General features: G+C 36.6%; 2 protein-coding genes across 2 annotated transcripts; one reads left to right on the plus strand and one right to left on the minus strand.

Moving 5' to 3' along the window:
* The first annotated feature begins 11,204 nt into the window (after positions 1–11,204).
* On the plus strand, positions 11,205–11,947 carry LOC120081544 (serine protease inhibitor, Kazal-type family protein). Its single transcript, XM_039036523.2, has one exon. The coding sequence runs from the start codon at positions 11,349–11,351 to the stop codon at positions 11,739–11,741; it is 393 nt and encodes a 130-aa protein (XP_038892451.1). The 5' UTR covers positions 11,205–11,348; the 3' UTR covers positions 11,742–11,947.
* An 827-nt stretch (positions 11,948–12,774) lies between these two features.
* Positions 12,775–20,338, minus strand: LOC120081537 (uncharacterized). The gene is made up of 9 exons (XM_039036509.2): positions 19,872–20,338; positions 19,534–19,777; positions 19,262–19,411; positions 18,941–18,998; positions 18,746–18,838; positions 18,256–18,354; positions 17,517–17,608; positions 13,397–13,456; positions 12,775–13,317 (listed from the first exon to the last, which is right to left on the minus strand). Exons 1-9 carry the CDS (start codon positions 20,093–20,095, stop codon positions 13,060–13,062), a joined length of 1,278 nt encoding a protein of 425 aa, XP_038892437.1. The 5' UTR covers positions 20,096–20,338; the 3' UTR covers positions 12,775–13,059.
* Positions 20,339–20,681: the final 343 nt, after the last annotated feature.

Genomic DNA, 20,681 nt, shown 5'->3' on the forward strand with positions numbered 1-20,681 from the left:
CAGACCTGATTACAAGCGTTGTACTGGAGCACGGATGGGAAACATTTTGCCAGTGCCCAGACATCGTCATTCTAAAGGTAGTGCGAGACTTCTACAACGGACGGCTACATGGCACAAAGGATGTGGAGACCTTAAAAGGGAAAATGGTGTCTTTTAGCGCAAAGGACATCAATGAATTATACTTGATGAAGGATAACCCAGATGCACGGGGTAATAAAATCATTGATGATTCTACTGAAGAGCAGATGGAAGATGCGCTACGAACATTAACACAACCGGACACCAAGTGGTCGGTTTCTCTAAAAGGCATCAAAACCTTGGCGTCCAAGACACTACTTCCCGAGACACGGCTTTGGGTATATTTGGTAAAATGGCGACTCATCTCGACTTCCCATGACAAAAAAATTTCGAGGGATCGAGTCATGGCCGCATATTGCATTGTGCGCGACATTCCAATCGATGTGGACAAGTTGATTGCAAGACAATTCGAGGTTTTGTGGGGCACATAAGAGGTCAGTATTTCTTCCCGTGGACGGTTTCAAGCTTATGCCTATCATTGGGTGTAGGTATTGATGAAGAGCCAATGCCAGAAGTTCATGGCCTCATAAACGTCAAGATTTTGAGGTTGCTCCTCAAAGATTCCCCACAACCCCGAGCTCCCTTTGAAGAGGCCCAACATTGATTGAAATGCGCCGCAGCAACCCAAGCCAAAGAAACAGTGCAGAGATGACAAAGGAAAGGAGAAAGTCCAAGATTCACCAACGCAAGAACCAGAACCCTTAGACCCTTTGCCTTTGATAATTCGCCCTCCAAACCCTCTCGCACAAACTTCTTCTTCACTTCCCAAGCATTTCACCAACCACCTCCTTGCCCCTGATTCTCCAACTACATATCCAGTAGCTCCATCCTTACCTTCATCATCATCACCGCAACTTCCCCTTCCACCGCCGCATGCTGATGACCTACGCGATTTGGGTGAAGGCACTTCTACCCAACCCCAAAACGTCGATGGCGAGACATCGCAGGCATAACCCACCGTTGTCTTCTTAGTTGCTAAACTAGTAGATATGCGGTCCCTTCTCGCCCAACAACAACAACTCTTCTCCCAATAACAAGCCTTCTTCGATCAGAGAATAGATGCAGTAAAAGAGCAAGTAGAAGATCTACAACGCAGTGCTGCGATGACTAGGCAGGTGATGATCAATATTCAACGCAACATCTATACGATCCACCTGAATCAGAGGCAACTAGCGAAACGCAACCATGAGTATTTCAACTTCCTGACAGCATATATTCATGGTCCCATGGTGCCTCCGCATCTCTAGCAGCATCTGGTTTTTTAAGAAACTTCTCGTGTACCACATCAGAATCCTCCTCCGAACCTCCTCCTCATTAATTTACAATTTATTTTTAATTGCGGTCTTTTTTTTTTTACTTCAATTCATTATTTTCTTAATTCTTTGATTCTTTATATATACTTCAAATTTTGTATTACGTTAATTGTAATTTCTTGTATACTTAGTTAATTTTCTAATACAACTAAGTAACAATTCTTTCAAGTATGTGATAGCCTCTTCGTTATCATCCTTTGTCAACTTTGCGATGTTCTATATCTTTTACTTTGTGTTATTCATTGCACTGCCATGATGTATAATATGCATACACTTAGAAACATTTCCCATACTTTGTATTTTCTGACTAACACTTAGTTAATTCATAGCTATAGCAATGCTTTACCTTTTATCCTTCAAAATTCTGCTCAAACCTTCTTTTTGAAACTTTGTCTAAGTGTTTGTCTATTTTGTCCAAACAACGCAATGAGAACCTTGCACATCTCTAAATTTGGGGGTGGGGAAGGTCTGAGCAGATGAGATCAAGTGATGCAGTCATTAAGAAAAATGTGTTCATTATTTCCATAAAAAAATCATATAAACTCCAATGTCAGCGCAAGGGAAAACTAAAAAACAATCCGAACCTGATAAGAGTTAGTTATGAAAGGAGTCTGCTCGTAGTTGGATGCTCGCATGACACCCGTGGGAGCAAGCCAAAACGAAGGTGGGGTTCCAAGAACAACGCAATATGAAAAGAGAAAAATGAGAAAAAAAAAAAAAAGAAAAATAAGAGTACAAGAGACAACTCCTTCGAAATTCAAGAGTTAAAGTTGAGATTGGCACACAACCGTAGTTGGATGTTCGCATGACACCCGTGGGAACAAGCCAAAACGAAGGGTGTAACCATGATTAACAGTCTCTAATAAATGACACAAAGTTTGACCACCACATCCAAACGCATCAAGTTGAGTTGACAAAAAGAAGTAAACATTCTTCTTAAAACTAGAAAAGCATTTTTTAGCAGAAATTTGTTGTATAGAAGAATAAAGTAAGGCTTTGTTATGAATTATCAAGGATAGAAAGAATTTGCATTGTTAAGTAATGTGCCTAGGTGGAGCATTCAAAGCAACCAATCGATGCAAAATTTAGGATAGGAATTAAGCAATATTGCCTTAGTAGAAGATATGCTTGAAGACAAGCATATATCTAAATTTGGGGGTGTGATAACTTGTAGGAATACAAGTTATTTATACTGTTTTATTTACATATTGCGGCTAAAAGAAAGGAAAGTTGCGTCAATTGTATGGAAATTAGCTAAGAAATGTGAGAATTATAAATTGTCGTCAATACACCCACTGACACCATTGCGATGGTAGAAAAGAATATTTCAAGTCTGTTTTGCAGGAAATCAAGTCGTCGCATGCGTTCAAGGCTCTAGATGAAAAGAACAATGCATCTACATTGCATTGCGCCCATCATTCAGGAATGAATAGACGATCAACGCAATGACGACACATGCGACAATCAATCAAGAGCTAAGCGATCAACGCAATCTCAACCGCATGCGGTAATAAAAAAACAACACTGCATGCTGGCAAACGATCAAAGATGTAAAAAGCAACACAATTGCGGAGGATTCTGACGCATGTACAACTGACCATTGTGCATTTCTGATGGGATTGATTGCGTAACAGAAGGAATATCCACTCCCCCATTTTTGGAATTGCCATAACAATACAGTGGGGACCACAAGTCAAAGAGTCAAAGCTTAGCCTATAAATAGCTCTGGCCATTCCATTGAAGAATTATGCTTGAATACAGAGAAAAGTGTATATACTGATCTGAGAGAGAGACTGGTTGAGCGACTAATAAGAGAAGATCCGGGAAGAATTAAGAGACAAGGCCGAGAGGTGAGTCTCCGGGCAAAGAATCCTTCCAATTCCTGCCATTGAAGCTCTATACGAAGGTCACTTCTACTAGAGGAGTAAGCTTGAGAGGGAAGCTCTTCTCTTCATCCACTCCACACGTCGGCAAGCAAAACCACCGTCCAGATCTGTGTCAAGACTTTGACACTCTTTTGTATTTGTTTCTATCTCTTTTCATCACTTGTACTCATCTTCTTAACCTCTATCATTCACACCATATATCAGACGCTTAATCGTAGTATTAAATGTTATGATCATTTCCATCTCCATCTCTTTGCCTATTTTCGTTCATCCTATTTCACTTTCTCCACGATGTTTTCTTAATCCCCTGGTAATTAGTAAGAATTAAGCAAGTAAATTAATCTGTGATAAGGAAATAATTATGTTTAGCTAAGGCATGCTAGACAACATCTTCACCTGTGAGAGAAGAAGTGAAGATTCCATTCCACCTATCGAGAAAGGGTTGGGAGAATGCGTTAACTAAAACAAGAAGTACTTCTAGAGATGGAAGCAACCTTGCGTTCATTACGTTCATCCCTGTTTCACCATAGAGATGTGGGAATGCGACTGATCACCGAGAGGTGTATGTCAAAGGAAAGTGGAACCTAGTTACATCTTTAACGCAATTAATAAACTTGCGAGATTTTTACTAGTTATCCTTTCTATTTCTGATTCATCCATAAAGACTTGTCACCACATACCACGTTCCTTTGTATAAACTTCACAGTCAGTCTCGAACTCAGCATCATGTATATCATATATCTTGTATCTTGCATCACGTTAGCTTAGGTTTATTTTTATCGTAATTTATTTTATTAATGCAACTTTAGTTTATCTGCACAATTTTACTTTACCGCAATTTAATTTCCTATACAAACACACAATCTTTATTAATTGTAAAAATTGGTCGCATATATCACGAATGTAACGCATTAACGACAACAATCCCTGTGTTTGACCTCGGATCACTCCGAGAAACTTGCGTTGGAATAATACTTGGTTTCAGTGCAAGGAAACTTGTGACAATGCATAACATACTACAAGCATTCCATTAATAATGCATACATCTAGAAGTAGTATCGGATAAAGCGTGCATGAGCAACAACACAGCATAAGATTACATTTTGCGTTACAAGTTTATGGCAACATGAGCTTGTAGCACATCATCAAGCATGCACATTACTCTCATCAATTCTCAAGTCAACAGCCGTTCAGGAATGGAATCACTTTGTCTAAGGAAATGTGTCCTAAGACGCCTCAAGAGGTTGAGAAGATGAGATGAATCAGTTTAACCCAGACCATTTTAATGTTGTTGACCCGTTTACGAAGGCTCTAACGACTACAGTGTTTGAGGGTCACCTACGGAGCATGGGTCTACAAGATAGCCCACGGTTGGACTAGGGCAAGTGGGAGATTTTCTTGTACTAGGCTTTTATGCCCTAGTTTATTGTTTTGTAATAGTTTATTGTACACCCCATTTCACTTTAGGACAAGTGGGAGATTATTGGGGTTGATGCCCTAAAGTCTCATATCCTGTAGTTTGTAAACAGTTTGTACAAACGCTTGTGTTGTTAATATATGATATTTACTTCACATCTTGAATTTTTGCTCAGTTACTTGTTATATTTGCTTTACCATAAACCAATAAACATAAAATCCCTGGTTATCTATATGTGACTCAAGCATGTATGTTGTGACATACAAGTGGATCATGTCTTGAGTGATAACCAAAATGATCTGTAGTATATGGATAAAGAAGGGAAACCTTATCCTGGTAATGCTACGGATGCGACCCGCTTTGTGGAATGGTCACAAGTGTTGTGACCTGTCACAGATGGTCTAATCCTGATCATTCATGTTGGGGACATGCGAGCGGGGGCGTCCTATACAAAGAGTTTGTATAAGACCTGATCACGAAGTGTTAACATCTCGTTATATAACACTGTTTATGATAGAGACTTCACTTCACTAGGATGACCATATGTAACATGACCTCAATCCTGAGTGAGTTGAGAACTCCTGCAATTGAGGGCGGTCCTTTGATTTGTATGGGTGCGAGTGGCCAGGTCGCCAATTCAAACCTACCATTTTGGGGATTCATATGATTTGGGAGCTGGGAACTTAGCTACACAAGATGAAATTCACTCCTTCCTCGAGGCAAGGGTAAGTAGATAGATAGCTCCCTTAAGGGCTGATTCGGGGACTTGAACGATGTGGCACCACACACCTTCTCTTGGCCTGAGAGGTGTTCACACATAGTTGGACTATGTTATATTGTTCATTAGAGGAATCAGTGGTACTTAAGGAGTGAGAAGTAACTACAGGGGAAAAACGGTAATTTGGCCCAGCTGTACTTACGAGCATCTATGAAGGGTCATCATACTCATGATTGGTTATATCCGATGGACACAGAAATATATCTGTGGTAAGAAGAGTTCAGCTGTTGAGTGGAATGCCTGACAGTTAACAGATGGTGGATCTCATGGCTAAAGAGTTTAGTCAGCTATTCACGTACTATTGAAGCTTCGAGCCACAAGTCCATTAGGTCCCCTGGGTAGCTTGGATAAAGTCGAGAACCAGTATTTGGGTTAATTTGAAATTTTTAAATTGACAAGAGGGAGTTCGATTATATATGATATAATTGGACTGGTTAATTATATATGATATAATTGGCTAAATGTATGAGATACATTATTTTGGAGAAAATTAGATATAAATATGATTTATATCAAGTAGAGGAGAAATTACTAAAGTAGATATGTGATATCAAACTATAGGATAAAAATATAATATGATTATATTTATTAATTAATTGATTGGTTAATTATATGATAATTAACCTAAAAATCGCATTTGGACATGGATTAGTGGGAATGAGCCGGTTATTGTAACCGATGAAATAAAAATGAAAAGGGTTTTCATTTTGAATCGCCCTAGAGTTCAATTGTCCAAAGGGATTCGTGAAGCGCGCGTTGGAGAATCAAAACGATCGCTTAAGGAAATCAAGAGACTATACTATAGCTCTTCTCCACCTAATCGATTGTTCACCTTGCACTAAATGATCGCACACTGTCGCCTATACGATCGGATAGCTTCTCTAAACAATCGTATAATGTGCCGATTTTACTAAACGTCGTGTATCTTTTCCTAAACGATCGTTCATTAAATCCTGCACAATCGTGTAGCTCCTCCTAAATGATAAACACTTCTGCTATGCGATAGCATCATTTTCCCTCCCACTTGCTTATCGCCTACACAATTCGTGTTTCCTCCGTCATCTACCAAATTCACCAAATCCCACCCTTTGGGTTTTCACTCCGAGAATATCCAGGGCTCTTTAGTGGTGGTGTCATCCCCGTTGCAGTCATGAGTTCGCGTTGTTCGTGTTGCTGCAGTCGACGCTTCTGCCGGATTTTGGTAGATCGCGTAGAGGGTTTCCGATGCGTTGGAGTTTCGAAGTGTAAAGACTGTCTTCAACTGGTATGGAACTCTCTCCCTTGTTGTTTATCTTGTCTGTAGTATGCCGTTAATTAAGATTTGTTTGCATAACTATATGTTGAATGTATATTGTATGTATTTCGGTCATGGTGAGATCGTAGCGATCCGAACGCGCTCATGGAACTCTTAGATATGAGATACTTCATTAAGAACATCCTTAAGTATCTTAATAGAACGATGGACTACATGCTCGTTTATAGTTCTAAGGATTTAATCCTTACAGGATATATAGACTCTGATTTCTATACTGATAAGAATTCTAGGAAATCCACTTCAGGATCAGTGTTCACTCTTAACGGAGGGGTTGTAGTCTGGAGAAGCACCTAGCAGAAGTGCATTGCTAACTCCCCTATGGAGGTTGAGTATGTAGTAGCTTGTGAAGCTGCCAAGCAAGCTGTGTAGCTTAGGAAATTCCTATCTGATCTGGAAATAGTTCTAGACATGTCAAAGCCCATCACCCTTTATTGGTATAATAGTGATGTTATGGCTAATTCTTGATAGCCTATGAAACACAAACACGGGAAGCACATAGAGCAGAAGCATCATCTCATTTGAGAGATTGTCTATCGAGGGGACGTGATCGTCATGCAAATAGCTTCGGCGCACAACATTGCAGATCCATTTACAAAGGCCCTCGTGGCTAAGGTGTTTGAGGGTCACCTGTAGAGTATGGGTCTATAGGACATGCCACATCTAGTCTAGGGCAAATGGGAGATTTTGTATTGGGCGCGTATTATGGCCTAGTTTCTTGTTTTGTGTACTTTTGTATTAGTATGACTTTTATGATATATACTCCACTAGCTTTAGGGAAAGTGGGAGGTTGTTGGGGTTAATGTCCTAAATCTCATGGGTCCTGTAGTTTGTAATTGTAGTGTACAAACAGTTTATTTATTTCATAAAATCTTAGGTATTTTTTTCGACATTTAGTAGCATTACTCCACAAAACCAATAAACAAATATCCACGGTTATCTTCTGTAGCTTAAACATATATGCAGAGACATATAGGTGGATTATGTTTAAGTGATAACTTAAATGACTTTTAGTAGATGGATAAGGTTGCGTATATTATTCTGGTGACACTACGAATACAACCCGCTTTATAGATGTTACAATTGTTGTAAAGTTCTACAAATGATTTAATCCTGATCATTCATGTAGAGACATGCGAGCGGGGTGTTCTATACAAAAGAGTTTGTATAAGATCATACCACGAAATGAATAGTCTCATTATATAACACTGTTAATAGTAGAGACTTACATTTCACCAAAATGACCATAAGTAATATGACCTGAATCCTAAGTGAGTTGCGAACTGGGCCTATGAAGGCAGTCCTTTGATTTGCATGGGTGAGAGTGGTCAGTTCGCCGACTCAATATGCCTACCATTTTGGGGATTCGTCTGATTAGGGGGTTAGGAACGCAGCTACACAAGACAGAATTCTTTCCTTCTCTAATGTCGTGGTAAGTAGATAAATTGCTCCCTTAAGGGCTAATTTTGAGGCTTGAACAATATGGCCCCCACCCTCTCTTGGCTTTAGAGGGTTTTGGCCATAGTTAGACTATAACTTATTGTTCATTATAGGGATCATTTGTACTTAAGGAATTAGATGTAACTACAGGGGAAAAATGGTAATTTTGACCCAACTGTACTTACAAACAATTTATGAAGGGTCATCGCACTATTGAATGGTTATATTCAATGGACATAGAAATATATTTGTAGTGCAAAGAGTGCAGCTATTGGTCTTTAGTGGAGTGATCGACAGTTAATGGAAGTTGATTAATTTAATTAAAGAGTTTAATTAACTGATCAAGTACCATTGGAGCTTCAAACTATAGGTCCATAAGGTCCCCTTTGTAGCTCAACTGGGATAATTGAGAATCAATTTAATTTTGAATTAATTTGAATTGTTCAAAGTAATTGAGGGAATTAATTATATATGACATAATTAATTTAATTTGATATATATGACATAGTTAGTATAATGTACTTGGTACATTATAAAATCAAGTTTATTTTGAGAATATAAGAATTGTTTGAATATGATTCAAATATTAATGGTATGGATTAGATTCATATAATTAAATTTAATATAAATTTGATTTATATCATAAATGATTAAAATAATTCAAACTATAAGTCATATTGTATTTGATACAGTATAAAAACTATAGGTTATGTGTTATATTCGACATAACATATAGTTTAATATATACTATATGATAAGGTGATTATCATATATATATATATATATATATATAATATTTTGTTAAAATCATTTTGAAATTAATTAAGGAGGGAGTTATAACTCCCTTCCCTTGTTTCTCTCTTATCAGGGACGTGGGAGATGGGGAGGTTATGATGATGATCATTTTCTTCCTCCCAAAAATACATAGAGTGTAAGTTTTTTTTTCTCCCAAGAACTATCCAAAAAATATTTTTCTCTCAAAATCCTTCCTCTCCATCACTACCAAATTAATTCACAGAGTCCACAAACTCCTGTGATTCTCAACCTTAAGGAGAATACAGAAGGTTCTTTTGTGGTGATGGTCATATTGGGTTTTGCTTTTGTTTGTGTTCCAAGGCGAGTTTGTGACCAATCGAGAAGGAAATTCGTGAAGAATTGGTTCTTCAAGAGGTTAGTAATCTAAACCCCGAATTCCTTCTTTGTAATTTTTGTTCTAAGCATGTTGTAATTTGTTTAGGATGCATAATAGGGTTGTGAATTTTATTTTTCTGTGTAAATTTGAAAATCGAGAAACGATTTTGCTTCCGTTGCGGGTTTTCACAAACCATCATGCTCATTACTGGTTAGACCATCCAAAGAAGGCATAGAAAGGGGTCGTTGTAAAGAGAGGAGTTTGAAAATAGTTTCTCTAAGAATCTATTGATCAAAGTAAATGTCGATCAGTTGATCATCACCAATCCTCCAACACCCACCTTTAAGAACAAGCTCATAACTCCATGAAATGTTTCATAAGGTTGATAGCTCAAACCTACCTGGAGAAAAAAGGAATTGGATAAATACTTTACCTTTAATATTCGAACCACAAAAGGATGCTCTCTTTCTAGAATATTCCAGGTGTGTTTTGTCACGTTTATATTCTGAAAAAGAAAATGCTATTGAATGAGTCAAATTAAGCCAAATTAAATTAAATTGGATTCAGTTCAAAAAATTCAATTGATACAATGGATGAAATCGAAACATAGGTAAAGTAAAATAAATAACTAGTACTAGTATCTTACACCTTTTACTCACAATATTGTTTTGTCAATATTTTTGGTTTAGATGTATGCACTAGGGGTGTTTATGAATTAGATTGGGTTGGAAGACTTTTTAAATCCAATTTAATTGTTCGAGTTATAAATTTTTTCAACCCAAATAACCATTATTAAAAAATGAACCCAACCCAACCCAACCATAAAATATTTGGGTTGAGTTGGTTTGGGTTAATCGGATCATGTATTTAAAATTTTATTCTAAAAAGAAGCAAAAACGTAAATATGTAAAAATATAGTTTAGTTATTTTTATATATTAAATTAAGAATAACAACTTAATTTCGATTTATATAGTTAAAATTTTCTTTCTATAGAGTAAAACAACTACTTTTAACAATTGTTGAAAAATAAATTATTCAAAAAATATTAGAATTAAATAAAACTAAAATCAATATATATATATATAAATAATTGTGTTATAAGTAATAAAAAAATATATTTTAAAGTTAGTAATAATTTCGGGTTAGTTCGGGTTGGTTTTGGTTATATTAGGTGAACCATAAACCAACCTAACCTATAAAATTTTCATTTATTTGAGAACCCAACCCAACCCAAATGAGTTTGGTAACCCAACCCAACCATAAAATTTATTTGGGTTCGGTTGGTTTGGGTTCGGTTGATCGGTTTTTTCAGATCATTGGATTTTTTGAATACCCTTAGTATGCATTACACAAAATAGAGAGATTATATGACACTTATAAAATCAATTGATTGGTTTTTAACAATATGCTCTCGATGTTTACATTTTTCTTTTTTTAAAAAAGACATCTATAAAAATTAACAAATCCCGATTGACTCTTAAAAAAGAGAGAAGAGAGATTTACAAAAGGATGATGTTCAAATATAAAAAAATAAATCAAAATATTTATAAATATAGCAAAATGTCATGATAGAGATAGTAGTATTTATAGACCATGATATTTGGTTATGATTTTATAAATATTTTATTTATTTAAAATAATTTCAAATTACGAAAGCAATCGCCGAATTACTATTGAACGTCTACCTTCGTCCTATTGCTTCTTCAAATAATGAATGAAATTCTATTGTTTCAAGAAATAAAATAAAATGTTAAAAAGAAAAAGAGCCATTAAAAAAGAAGACTGATTCCATTTCATAATGTCAAACAAAACGAGGCGTGGAGACAGAGAAAAAGATGTAGGGGCACCGGCCACCTAATTCCTAGCTAAAGCGCCCGTCCCCTTGTTCGTTACTCAACCGTTAAGAAAATTCCACGACCGAGGTCTCTTACTTCCTGCCCTAAATCTAGCCCATAATCCCCAATCACGCGAGCTTTCAAAGCCCGCTGAAAATGTTCCTCTTCTCAAGACCCCCGATTTCCATCGTTTTCTTCTTTTCGCTCCTCATCTTCGTCTTTGCAGTCCGATCTGAGGATGTTTCTTCCGCCATCCGCTTGCCTTCTGAAGCCACCAATAACGACGGCGATGTAGATCTCTGTCCTGTATCGGTCCCCTCTTCTTGCCCCGTGAAATGCTTTAGGACGGACCCGGTCTGCGGGGTTGATGGCCTTACCTACTGGTGTGGTTGTGCCGATGCTCTGTGTTCAGGTGTCAAGGTCGCCAAGATGGGATTTTGTGAGGTCGGAAACGGGGGTTCTGCACCTATTCCCGGCCAGGCCCTCCTCCTGGTGCATATTTTGTGGTTGATCATCCTTGGAGTTTCCGTCTTGTTTGGACTCTTCTGAATCTTCCGCCACTTCCATTCCTTTGGTTTCCATATGACTATCTGGCTTGCTTGCTGTATGAATCCGTTTCTTTCCATTTACATTCTTCTTATATTTGAACATTCTTTTGGGAGGATCATTACTATTCGGCAATTAATTTCATCCTGTTCATTCCGTGCCCTGGCTAATAATAATATGTCTGCAAGATTTGTTCTATCATAGACAAACCTATGTGCATTGCTTTTCTTTTGACTCTATTGGCATACTTTTATGAATTGCTTTTCTTCACAAACTTCCATTCACCGCTTATTTTATTTTGGAGTTCTCCAAATGCTATTACTTGTGGAAAGAAAATTTAAGCGCAATGAAATTAGAAACGAGGTTCCGAGTAGCCTGTTCATGAAGGTGTCCATGGAGGTTGGTTTTCGGTTGGGTTGGGGGTTCTCAAGGGCTCTGCCGACTATACTTCTTAACGTGTAAACTTCTCGTGTCAATCATTCGACAATTTGATTTCCAGTTCTCTGAGAATTTCGGTTCAACCATATATAAGTAGGCTTAGGAGTTGTCTAAGCAGTGAAGAGTGTGAACATTTTCAATTTATATCGTCTGGAAGGGTTGTGAAAGTTATGTTAAGGTGGGCTGGTTTCCCTGATAACTTCCCTCAATTTTGCATTCCGAGTATCGATCTTGTTAATTTCTGCTTTTAATCGAGTATCGAAGCGGACAGATTCCTCAACCTGGAAGGAATAGCTAGGAGATGGCTCCTCCAATTGTATATGTATCCTTTGTCATTGCTTCTCATTTATGGCCTAAATGAAAGATCGATTATTTACCCATGGAAGAATAATGTGATCAACCATCCAAAAAATGGAAGATAAATTGTTCCTCATGGCTATATTTCTTTTATCCAAGTAATTTAATTGATTAATAATCATTTGTAAATTACGATGCATAAACCTAGGTACATCAAAATGCTCCTCAACCTTCAAAAAAAAAAAAGGAGATAAGGTAGGGGAAGTGTTAATTATATAATATAGATTATAAAAGATTGGAATACGTTGTAAAGTAAGTTGAATTGAATAGCTTTAAAAATATTAATTGTCGGGAAGGAACAGTGAAAACTTATTTGAATTTGTCAAGATAGACAGTCGTTCTAAATGAACTAAGAACCGCTGGCGCCATTGAATCTGAGGGAAGTTCGCAGTCCCAACTAAGATAGGACTTAGTTGAGAATAATTCCGAGTGGCCTCCAGTACAGGCACAGTTTTCCTCTCACACCCAAAAAGAACCCTACAGCCAGAAACAGGGGAATTTTTCACAAAGTCGTTAAACTCATTTACTATTCCGCACTCTTGGGGATCTGTAGAGAAAATCCTTGGCGGCCATTTTGAACTTTGTTGTCAACAACTCTAACAGTTTGGTTACTATCTCCCCCGATTTCTGCGGCCAGATTGCTCTCATTTATGCCTTCATTTAATCCACCAGTTCCAGCTTCACCGCCGGAGACATTGCCCACGAGGCTCTTATATATTGTAAGGGCTTGAGCCATCATGTTAGCTGGATTTGCCGCTGAACTTGGAAGCAACATTGTGGTACCCTGAAGAGGAAATTCAATACAAGTATTAAGACCCTACTGTGGATGGTGTCAAATAAATCATTACAAGATCAAACTTCACCTCTTTGGCAATATTACTGAAGGCTTGTATATATTGCTCAGCGATTCTCAAACTAGCAGCCTGTCAATAACCCAGAGTTACTTTAGCTATGCATGCCAGCAGTCAATATAATTTTTGCAATCAACAATGGCATGTGATATCGACATTAGAAATGAAAAAAATTGACTTGAGCATTGCAATATGATACTTACAGTCTCTTAGAGGTTAGAGGTTAAAATCCCCTAGAAAAAATGATAAAAATAACAAAACAGAAAGAAGGAATACTACAACTAGATGGTTAGCAAAACAAGGCATTGGTATGTATCGGGCATTAGGCAGTTACCAACTGAAATGTTAGCATAACGTTAAAAATATAAAATAAAGGGAGGGAAACGTTAAATATTTGAAAGGGAAGAAATATTTAGCCATCATGTGAAGGTTTGGGGAAGCAACCATTCAAATTATTAGAAAATTTAACATAGTTTTTTCATTTTTGCCTCTCCTCAGAGGTCATAGATTTAAACCCCACCTTATTTATATATATATATATATATATGAAAAAATACATGGACATACAAAAAACCAAGCCACGAAAAAGGGAGGACAACCTTTACAAGAAGAAATTCTATATAAAATTGTGCCTATAGTTTCTATAGGCAGAGGGTGGTATCGTAGCAGATTTCAATAGTTCGTAGAGCCATAGATCATGCAACAAATAGGGTGGGTAGGCACATACACAACCACCACACTAAATGTATAGAGAAAGATTTTCCTAAGACTGAAAATTCGTATAAAATGTTAGAATACCACATTCCCCTCCTTGAAAGGTTTGGCCTGGTAAATCCTCTGGCCCCCAAAGTATCTGGCAGCCCAACCATAACTCTAAAGGGTAAAGCGTGAGCTTGCAAACCTCATATATCGGTCATTAGGTTTTAAAATTTGGAACTAATCGAAGATTCATAGATTTTTGCCACTTAAGCGGAAAATCCTTATTACTCAAGCTTTGGTTGTGGTCGAACCAACTAAGATCAAAATGAGTGATTTTGACAACCGCCAAAGGTAGTTAGAGCCGAGTTTTTTCTTTCTTTTTTTCGAATTTTTTTCCCTACCGCTACCAAAGCCGTACGAGATGTTCCAAAGAATCAAAACAGCCCATTATTGATGGAATTCCTTATCAGCTCTCTATAAAATGCTCATTTGTCACTACTTCAACAGTGCGTTGTACCCTAGTATTGCACAGTGCTTTAATTGATAGTGATAAGTTATCCGAGTCAGATTTAAATTGAGTATCCCCAATGGTCCGTTTTTTCATTATTACAAGATAATCATGGCTGCCTCCTAAACTAAGTACTTAATTATCATTCAGAAAAGGAGAATCAGTGTATAACACGTGCCTATATTCAATACATATGTAAAAAGTAAATTCAGTGATTTAAATCAATAAAAGGAGGATAATTTTAAAATCTAACTGAAAAGCTCGATTGACCAGAGCTAGGATCGAGCTTCTCAGTTAGATTTTAAAAGGAGGGATTTTAACTTTAGCTTCCCCTTTTCACTAGACCCCAAGGGGTGGCCTCATTGGTCGCAGTCTTAAGGGGTTAGTTAGGTTTAAATTCTAGGTCTTAGTCCTAAGTTCGATCTTCCAGATAAAAAGTTGGGAAAAATACCTTTTTGGTCCCGAAGTTTTCATGAAGAAGTGTATTTGATCTCTAATGTTTCAAATTAGGCATTTTAGTCCTGAGTTTTAAGGAATAGGTTTAAAAGATCCTTCTACCAATAACACCAATAAATATTATACAAGAAATTAACTTAGTGGCAAGGATAACTTGTAAAAAGAATATATTTTTAATCTCTTCTTTCTCCCTTGTCTCCACTTCTCTCTCCGGTTCTCCATCCTCTCTCATTTTTCAACCAAATGAGGCATAACATAAAATTTTAATGATTTTGTTTTTTAAGAAAATGCATCTTCCGGATTGGAGAGATTGCATTGAATGTATTTGATGTGGAAGAAGGAGAAGTCTCATCCCTCTGCAAATCCCTAGCGCCAGTGCCAGCGCCCTGTTTTTCTTCATTTCGCCAATGTTTTGTAATTTTGTTAGTAGAGTTGTAATTACAGAGCACCATTTGAAAATGTAACTTTGGGATGACTTAAATTGCCACTGTGATTGGAGTCCGACTACTAGTTCGGCCATTTTAGACACCAAAAACTCGTTTTTCTAAACTTCAGCCCAACCGAAAATCGCGAGCTATAAAGGAGAGATTAGAGAATTGCATCTAATCCAATTGATTGATTGTCTATATTTAAATTCTCAAAGATGGGTTTCTCTTTTGAATCCAATTGATTGATTGCTTTGTAAGTTTCTTTCTATTTATATTAAAGTTTTTGGATATATCATGCGGATTACTTTGAATGTAAACTAGAATTTATTTGGTAATGAAGATTTGAAAACTATGCTGCAATTGAGTCTATTGGGTTGGAGATGTTTGCTAGAAAGAAAGAAGATGGTGTTTTAACTATTTATTGTATACTCTCTTTCTCTATCTCGTATATATTTATGTATATGGGAAAGAGAGAGTGCGCGGGGATGGGAGTAAAGGTTAACATGAAGAAAGAAAGTTTGAGAGTAGAGAGAGAAGAAATTAAAGCAAAAATGGTAGGACAAGTTAAATGGGTGAGAATGGACAGGGAGGAGGGAGAATACGTGAGAGAGGAGGAGATGAGGGAGAAATAAGAGAGATAAAGAAAGATATTAAAAAAATATATTTTTTCCAAGTCATCTTTGCCACATCATTTACTAGTCAATTTCATGAATAAATTTAATAGTATTATTGGTAAAGGGACTTTTTAAACCTATTCTTTAAAACTCAAGGACTAAAATGACTAATTTGAAACACTAGGGATCAAATGCACCTATTAATGAAAACTTAGGACCAAAAAAGTATTTTTCCCTAAAAAGTTTAATTGGAAAAAACTCTTAGGAAGCTTTTGGTGTAGTTGAGTTATTAAGATTGCTTTGTTCAGTTTAGGGAGTTAACTAGTCTTTGGAATTAAATAGTCTATGTTTCTGGTCCAGAATTGTTTAGTGTAGGTTTAGAAAGTTGTGTTTGGAGTGTAGAGTTGTTTAACATGGTGTTTTAAAGCCTGTATGCTAATATTTTCCTACTTTTTTTTTTTTAATGTATTATACAATTAAAGCTATATTCCAACCAAAATTTTTAGTAACTTTGATTTCAAATTTTCCTACATTATTTGCCCTTTCAATTTTCAGTTTCCCTCAACTCTGATCTAGGATTGAATATGAATGTAACCATTTTTCTTAATTTGAGATTAAATTAATGGCTCAAATTTGGATTTTTGCATTTCTTTTCTTATATTTGGGATAAAGTTTGGAACATGTACAAATTTAGTTGTAACCAAATTCATCTTTTGATTGAAACTGGATCAATTTTGTAGATTATCATTTGAAACAAATCTCCTAATTTGATAAGGATTCCAAATTGGTGCGTATGTTTAAAATGATTTTATTTATTTATTTTTGGATAAGAAAATGGTTTTTTATTCAAAAAAGTTTGGAAAGTAATTTCAAATGGTAAAACTGTTGAAAATATTTACGAGATATAACAAAATTTTAAAATTATCAACATCTATCAACAACTATCATTGATAGTTCTAAAATTTTACTATATTTTGGTTTACTTTTCTATATTTGAAAACAACCCAAAAAATTTATATATATATATATATTGTGTTTTGGGCAGAATTATTGAAAATATATTGGAGGGAGAGAAAGAAAGGTAGATGTAGTTCTTTGACAGATGTGCAGGCTTCAATAGTGGGGTAGAGCTATGTAATACAATAAGAGGTGGTTATTTTAATCAACTCCACTCAACTCACACTACCCTTTTAGTGTTTCCCATGATCCCATCGTTGGTAAGTCTTCCCATGGTTTATTGGGGTTCTATCCAACACCATGGCAAAAGAAAAAAAAAAATATGTGAATTTCAACATTCAAACGACGTGATTGCCCATTGAAGTTTCAAAAAGGATCTCGTTTGATCATGTTGGTTCTGATTTAGGCACAAACTGAGAATCCAAAGCACCAATGTATTAAAAGCTAAAGCATGAGGATAGAAACCTCACCTCGACACCTCCACTGTCTTTGAGTGCCTGTGACACAAGAGCGAGTCCTTTGGCTGTTGCTTGGGCTTTTACAAGGATGGCCTCAGCTTCACCTGGTGAGTGGGGTAAGGATGAAGATAAAAAAAAAAAAAAAAAAAAAAAAAAAAACACAAAAAAGCAATATTCATCCACCCAGATATTCATATGCCACTTCAATCAAAAGGAGATAGGAATAAGGTATCGTATAAATGGTAAATTTAGCAATTGAAAAACAAAAAATTAGGCTCAAAATTTCAAGCAAAATGTAAAATTTTTCACCACACCCACCACCAAAAGAAGAAGAATAGGTGATGCTACTTTTCAAGTTTTGTTGGGTTATTTCTCTCTAACATTCATGCAAAAGAAGTTAAGATTTTGTCAACCGAGATGAGACAGGGATGAAACTGCCTCTTGACATAAAGTTAAAGCATCACCATGGGTTTAACCAAGAAGGCTGAGATGATAATGGAAAAAAGATTCTCTTGCAACTGAGAAGAGAATGGGGTCACCTTGATAGAAACTTCAGATGAGATAGGTGAACAAAGGTGAAGGAGAGGAAAATATAGAAATATTGATGTAATTTCATAGGAAGAAAGGTTTATATTCTGGCATAGTGAGAGGTGTGTCAAAACCATCTACCCTTTCTTTAAACCTACTTTTGTTTGAATCATGTAAAATAATATATATTTAACTCAGTGTTCAAACAGGAATGGAGACTGACCTTGCGCTCTGTTAACTTGATCCATTTTTGCAGCTTCAGATTCTAATATAACTGCATTCTTCCTACCATCAGCAATATTGATGTTGGCCTGCCTTTCTCCTGTTAAAAAATCGAAAGGCATTACTATACTTGAATGAATACGAAAAGAAAGAGACCAATTTTAGTAAATTTAGTTTTTCAACAACCCCAGCCCGCCACACACCCCCACCCCCCAAAAAAACCCAAAATAGCCCCAACATATGAAGTACTTAATCCTGTTACTTTTCTTTGTATCTGTGGCCATTCATTCCCACAGAAACTGTGGGATGTTTAATACCTTAGGTTGGTAGCCATCATATCTTAAACCTATGGCCTCAAAAGCATTCAGGTTAACTTGCCAGTTGAACATCGAATCTATTGATGAGATTTTGATCTACTGAATCTATTAGGCCTATGGAAGATTAGGGTATTTTATCAAATTCAAGTTAAGATGAATTTAATCGTTCATTACCTTCAGACTCAAGAACTTGAGCTCTCTTTTTACGTTCTGCTTCAGCTTGCATCTCCATAGCGGCTCTCACCCCACGAGGTGGAGAAATATCCCCTGGGAGATGAAAGAGAAACAATAATAATAATATACCAAGCCGCTTTCAAATTTTCACTTGGGATATGATAGAACTATCGTTAAGGGTAATATAGAACTAACTTATTTCATATCGAAGGCATTGCAGTCCCCAGTCCCTTGCAGCTACATTGATAGACTCCTAAAGAATGGTCCATTTAAAAGATTACTAATCAGTAAAACCATTCATTTATTGTCATTCAGGCAATCAAGGCAAAATGCAGTACAAAACTATAAGAAGAAGAAGAAGAAGAAGAAGAAGAAGAAAATATGTGTATCGAAATGCAAATTTTATTCCACAGCAAACAAACACAACCAAAATTCTCAAGGTCGAAAGACATAATTGGAGAACAGGTTAGAAAAACTATATGGAGCATCGGATGCGGGGAACGTAAAATAAGTTACCACTATCTTCTCATTCAGCGTGTCCCTTTCCTCAAATGTTTTGTCAAGAGTAATCTTCCCAAGCTCGCTACGCATTGTAGTCTGAGCGAGCTGAATAACAGCATATATGGGATTCTCAACTCCATAGGATGCTAGCTTGGGGTCCACTATCTGCAGGGTAACCAAGAGTTGGAGACGTTTTTATCTTTTCATTTGTAACAGAAAGAAAAGTAGATGGGGTTGGAATGAAGAAAAGCAGAAAAGACAGATCCAGGAAAAGCTTCAACTCGTACCTTAACATAAAGCACCCCATCTATCAAAATGCTGACATTGTCCTTTGTGATAGCAGACTGGTCCGGAATAGGAATAGCTTCCTCCTTCAAGGAATGCACATAGGCAATCCGATCGACAAATGGAATCAAAAAATGAATTCCTGAGGGGAGCGTCTTGACATACTTACCAAATCGTTCGATCACATAAGCCTTCTTCTCGGGGACAATTCGAATACCCCAATTGATTGGAGGAGTAATCTCATAGCTAAGAGAAGGAACAAAGCGGTTAGAAAATCATCGGTTGTAGTTGTATAAAGAGAGAGAAGAGAAGGTATGCAGGGGGAGTATAGAGAAGTCACCTGATGCTGGGATCTCGACCAGTGCGAAGATAGCGGATGGTGGTGGCAGAGAAGAGAGGAGGTGAGATCAGAGAAGAAGGTTGAGGAGAAAGAGGGCTGTTGGAGAAGAGAAAGGAAGAACGCCTCGGAGTCAATGGGGAAAGGGTGGAGAGATGTCTGGAATGGGCAATGAATTTGAGAAATCTAAGGGTTGAAGAAGCATCGGGCTTCAAACTATTCATCATCTTCACAGCGAATGAACAAGGACAACAGTAATGCCCTAGTAAATGTAAAACCCCCCGAGGTTTTAGAACAAGTAGACCCCAGTGCCACTTCCGCTTTTTCTTTCTTGCACCCGAAGCCTGCCGAAGAACCCAAGATATCCACACCCCGACTCCTAGACGAAATTATCCTTATATATGTAAATATCGGTAACTCATTATCCACTCATTTCTACTTATTTAATTAATAAACTATTCTTTTAAGCCTATAAATCAAATAATTTCATGCAGAATATATCACACAATAGTCAATATCCAGAAATGATTATGAACTAAAATTTTAAATTAGATAAAGGGAGAGATTATGGTTGTGAATGTGAGAGAAAAAAACAAACTATAAATTATAATAAAAAATATATATAGTTAACATTCAATATTTTTTTTCAAAAACGGTGTATTTTCAATATATTACAAAAAGTAAAGTCAAACTTCAATACAAAAACGTTGAGAAAATTAAAGAAAAAAACAGACTAGAGGTAAATAGATGATTGATATTATGGATTAGAAAGAGAGAAGAAAATTACAACAAAAAATATATATATTTTTTAAA

The sequence above is a fragment of the Benincasa hispida genome, chromosome 1 (genome assembly GCF_027475165.1).
Source record: "Benincasa hispida cultivar pf3 chromosome 1, pf3_genome.v1.1, whole genome shotgun sequence".
Classification (NCBI taxonomy): Eukaryota; Viridiplantae; Streptophyta; class Magnoliopsida; order Cucurbitales; family Cucurbitaceae; genus Benincasa; species Benincasa hispida.